Here is a 5,263-nt window from a genome sequence, read left to right on the forward strand (position 1 = left end):
TTTTTTTCTTTGGGTCCAAGGAAAACTGGAAAAGTTTGGATATTGAACTGGCGAGATGCTGTCAATTAAGTACGATTGTAGTGGGGCCTCCAAACGCGCCACAAGCTCCCAACTTGATAAGCCACACAACGTCACAAAACCGTTTGCCACCGCTACCTTGCCCTGAATGAGATATGTCAAACGGCGTGAAGGATCAAATGCTCTCAAATTTCATTGCAGCGTTTCGCGGAACAGTAAAAGCCTTTTAAATTTCTAGCTTCAGAAATATTGTTCCGACAAGCACGGAATGAACGGTAACAAAGTTATAGAGCTGAAGGGTCAATAACATTGTTGTAACTAGTGGCCTATGGCATTTAATCCTTTACTAAAAACAAACATAACAAACATCCAGCTGGAGGGTGAATCCAATTGCCACGGCACTGATACTTTTTCTTTATTTCTCATACTAAGCAACTGGTATTCAAATTTCTCAATAGAAAAGACATGAAGAGGTAAATAGGGACTAACAAATATCTATATAAAGTAACCATTGGTAACTGATTTGTACCCCCAGAATAAAAACAAACTATGGGTGATTAATGTTAGTGGAAGAAAGCTGGTTTGAATTTGAGAGTTCACACAAGATACAACTTAACAGATGTATCGCTACCACAAACGACAGAACCCAATTCTTTGGTGAGCCAAAAATTCTTCAAGCTCCAAATCCAATAGCAACCATATTGAAGAAACCTAACCATTTTAATGAACCAAACCCTGCATCCACGTGCCACTGTACAAAACCAACCAACCTTTTTTTTCTAAGTAGGTCCTTCGATTTAATTTCCGATTACATTTATCGAAGTGTTTTGGGCCGAAAAGAGCATGGCATTGTCCCCTTGTAGTGGCGTAGTTCAAATAAAAATTGGAATCTTTAATTTCAATCTTCTGTTGGATATGATAAGAGAGTAATGGGCAGCACTCATCAAACGCAAAAAATGGACTCTTCATCAAAGCTGTGTTGTGCACATCTTAGTAATTTCCAGCTCCACATTTAAAAGCGGTGAGAATAACAAACTAATAGGCAGAGGAACACCTTGAATTAAAAGGGGTATCACATTCCAAGGGCCCCAGAAATCAAAACCCACGTTTTCGCTACCATCATGAAAGTTGACAAAATATGAATTTTTAAGTAATATTGAATTTGCACTACCGAATACCAAGCGGTGGAGGAAGTAGCAAGAACCATGACAAGGAGAATAATGTTGCTGCTGCTTACTATCACTATGAAATAAATAAATCCCAATGGGTGTCGGGTGTTTAAAGTTTGAACCACAAATTTTCTTACAAAAGAATTGATCCGGCGAGAAAAGAATCCACATAAAATTACAAAAATGAATCAAATTAACAAAAAAAAAAAACAAGGCTAAACTTACACACGTTGAATTGGCCTCAATTGCACCCATTTCCCAATGAAGCCCTTTACGGTCCATAATAACACAATAAAGTATCGTATTGGGTGGATTTGATTTACGAGCTTGGAGGGAGGAGCATGAGCAAGAAAAAGCAGCATTATGGGTCCGTCCTCCTCTACACTCTCCATTGCCCCCAAATAAGTGTCTTCAGTAATTTCATAAGGCCTGGCTTTCGCACCTTTGTGCTTTTCCGTGCATGTAAAAGTACACTGTCCTGTCAAATTTTTTCATTTTTATTTTTCTTTCAGTCCACCTGTTCACCAATCAAGTCTAGACCAACCAACAAGAATGATATTCCCTGGAATAACAAAAAGTAGAAGTGAATCCCTTGAGCAGAGAGAAGACTCCTTGCTGAGGCTGTTAGAAGAAGAAAAGCCAAAGCAAGCTCCTTCATATATATTCTGTTATGTTTTTTCTTCTTCTTAGAGGCCTTTTGCTGCTCCTGCTTTCGAAGTTCCTCTTTCATTTCCTCTAGATCAGGTGCTGAGGACCCTCTTTGATGCTTTGGTCCTTTCTCAATCAATGAAACCAAATCGCCCTCCGAGGAACGACCAGATTTCTTGGTGACCACCCACTCGTATGCACTACCAAGCTGGAATAAGCCCGAGATCATGGCGTTGAATTTGGTAACTGACATGGTGTTCTCAAATAAGAGATAAGGGACGATAAAGGGGAAGGCTTTTGGAGCTGGAAGAATGTTGAGAAAAGACATGGCAGCAGGGATGTAACACACAACCCACGCAGGAAGCTCGGCCTCCGGCACGAACATTGTCATAGGCAGGATTATACAAAACAAGGTGAATGAATAGAATGGCAATATCAGCTTTCTAAGAAGGAAGAAGAGGAATATCATGTTGAATTTCTTCCACACACTTATCTGCAAAAACATAATTGACACCAACACTACATAAGAACCAAAACAACAACACATTGATGTGTCAATGCATATTACCACAACACAAAAAAGAAGGTCCTCATCGAGAATTGAGATATGTATGTACATATGTACATACCTTGGCCCTGATGATATCAGGCAAACAAAGACGGAACAGTTGCATTGGCCCAGAATGCCATCTATGCTGCTGTTTCCTGTAAGCTTCATAAGATTCTGGTAGCTCGCATTGGCACTACAAACATTAATAAAAATAACTTGCAATCAGTAGTGAGAATGAATTATTGGCAACGACAAACAATTTAACCAACATAAGTGATATGAAATAATGTGGAATGGCAATTGTCGGGCGAACCTCAACATCGTTGAGGAAAATGAACTTCCAACCGTGAAGATGAGCTCGGACGGCAATGTCCATGTCCTCAACAGTTGTCCTCTCCAACCAACCACCGGCATCCTCCAAAGTCTTGATCCTCCACACTCCCGCGGTTCCATTGAACCCAAAAAAGTTAATGAAAATCCCATTGACTTGCTGCTCCACCTCAAAATGAAAAGACAGGTTAATGTTCTGCAGCCTCGTTAGCAGGTTCTCATCCCTGTTCACAAATGACCATCTCGCTTGAACAAGCCCCAAATCATCATTATCCTGCACCATCACCAATCACCAATTAAGTCAAACAAACAAAGACATTTTTCCATTTCATTCTTCTAACAGGACAATCACATACCTAAAAAGCAAACATTAGGCTTATAGCGAGTTATTGTAATTCATAACTTACAAACTCACGCAAACGACATTGAATGAAATCATTAAATTGCCTACCTTAAAATGAGGAACGGTTTTCTTGAGAAAATCCGGGGTAGGCTGAAAATCTGCATCAAAAATTGCAACAAACTCGTAGTCTTTCAAGTAGCTACAATTCATGGCGGATTTCAAATTCCCAGCCTTGTACCCATCTCTAATCACACGATGCCGGTACAAAATGTTGGCACCCTCTTGCTGCCACTTTTGCACCTCCTCCTTTATCAACGACTGCGTCGTTGGGTCATCCGAATCATCCAAAACCTGAATCAACAACTTCCCCTTCGGCCAATCCAAATTACACACCGCCGCAATCGACTGCTGATAAACCTAAACAAACACAACAACATTAATTAGATCGAAACCGCCATACGTGAATTCAACTCAACCAACCGACAAAAATACGAGAATTAGTTCCCATCATTTCAAATTGGAACGTTATGTTATGTTATGTTATTGTTACCTCTTTCTCATTGCACATGGGGATCTGCACGAGCACCATTGGGGAAAAAGAGAAACCCTTTTCTTCTCCAGATTCAAGATCTACGACACCCCCACCTTTGGGGACAGGCTTGATCTTCTTAAACCGGATCCAGAAACACCCCAAACAGAGAACAAGCCTATCCATACTCTGGATAAGGAAGAGCACGATGCACGCATTGGTCAAGAACTGCAGAGGAGGAGCGAGATACTCCACGCGAACGAAAACCCACCTTGCGTAGAGCCAATCGAAGAAACCCTTAACTCCGAAGGACGGTGCCCACAGCAAATGCTCCAGCTGAAACCTCGCCGCGCCGAAATACCACCCTTCGAAGTACGCGGCGATTTCGAAAACCAAGAGGACCACGGAGAGGCAGAGGAAGAGCTTGATGCAGGAATAGAAGCGCGTCTTCACGGCGGGGTTTTCGTTCTCCCTGCCTCCGCCGGTGTCGGCGTCGGTTTTTCCGGCGGCGACGCGGCGCTTCACGGCGGCGACGAGGCCCACCAATGCCGGGGCGAGGGAGGTTAAGCAACCCGCGGCGCGGTGCGCTTTGAGGAGGAGAACCCACGTGAGCTGTTTGGCATTTTTGCCCCTCCCTTTGTCTCTTGAAACGCCCGAAGAAGGTGAATTTGTTAGCATTAAGTCTTCTTCTTCGGGACCCTCGAGTTCCACCATCGACCAATTTGGGTTCTCCATCTTCACCACCACAGGGGTTCCCCTGTGAGTGTCCTTCACCCCCCAATTGAACAACGGTGGTGCCATTTTCGCTTTTGATCTCACCAACACAACAAAGATGTAGTATTATTTATATAATAATAAAATGTCCCTCTCTGTTTTTCTTTTTTTTTTTTTTTTCGAAAGCTAAAGGAGGAGAAAAAAGACTGGTAGTAAAACACTACTACGAGTTTGATCTCATTGTCAGGACCGAAATGAGAGCGAGGAATGATAACGGTGACAGATGCGTGGAGGAAGAAAGCAGAGAGAGGCGTCGCTAAGACATTGTGACATTCGGAGAAAGCTTATACGGGGAATGTTTTTCAGAGAAAGAAAGAGCGAGAACACTGTGACTTGTTTGGATGAGTGGTACGAAACAGGGCCCTCTCAGCTACAATCGCAACGAACGGTGTCTTAAAAAACCCAACTAATAACAACAACGGAGGGAGCGAGCGATGTTGGAAAATGGAAATTTCAATTTCAAAATGAAAAAAAATAAAATTGAAAACATAGGATTCAAAATGGAAAGGGTAACAGCTCAACACGTCTTTGAGTTTGGTTTCGAGAATTTTTATTTTAATGAAAGAGAAAGAAATGTGGAAATTGAGATGCGAATTCAACAAGAATATTACCCAGAAAGCACCTTCGCAAAAGTGTTTCTTTTTTTACCGTAACACGGCAAAACTCGGATTTTCTCTCCGTCACGATCCTATCAATTTAAATATAGGAAGAGAGCAATCATCGTGAATTAAAATTATGGCACAGGTAATGCTTCGGGAGACAATTGATAAAAGTAGAACCAAAATCGCGACGTGACACGCAAATTTTCCGACACTTCCCTTATTTTACCTCATTAAACCACCAACTCCTTTTAATTTTCAATAAACATTCACAACAACCACACAACTATAGAACCTTGCAAT

The 5,263-nt window shown here is 41.8% G+C and overlaps 1 protein-coding gene across 1 annotated transcript; it reads right to left on the reverse strand.

Moving 5' to 3' along the window:
* Window positions 1–1,161: 1,161 nt before the first annotated feature.
* Window positions 1,162–5,142, reverse strand: LOC114408792 (probable xyloglucan glycosyltransferase 12). The gene is made up of 5 exons (XM_028371959.1): window positions 3,609–5,142; window positions 3,167–3,475; window positions 2,699–2,989; window positions 2,465–2,578; window positions 1,162–2,328 (listed from the first exon to the last, which is right to left on the reverse strand). The coding sequence occupies exons 1-5, from the start codon at window positions 4,386–4,388 to the stop codon at window positions 1,696–1,698; spliced, it is 2,127 nt and encodes a 708-aa protein (XP_028227760.1). The 5' UTR covers window positions 4,389–5,142; the 3' UTR covers window positions 1,162–1,695.
* Window positions 5,143–5,263: the final 121 nt, after the last annotated feature.

The sequence above is a fragment of the Glycine soja genome, chromosome 4, assembly GCF_004193775.1.
Source record: "Glycine soja cultivar W05 chromosome 4, ASM419377v2, whole genome shotgun sequence".
In the NCBI taxonomy this organism is placed as follows: Eukaryota; Viridiplantae; Streptophyta; class Magnoliopsida; order Fabales; family Fabaceae; genus Glycine; species Glycine soja.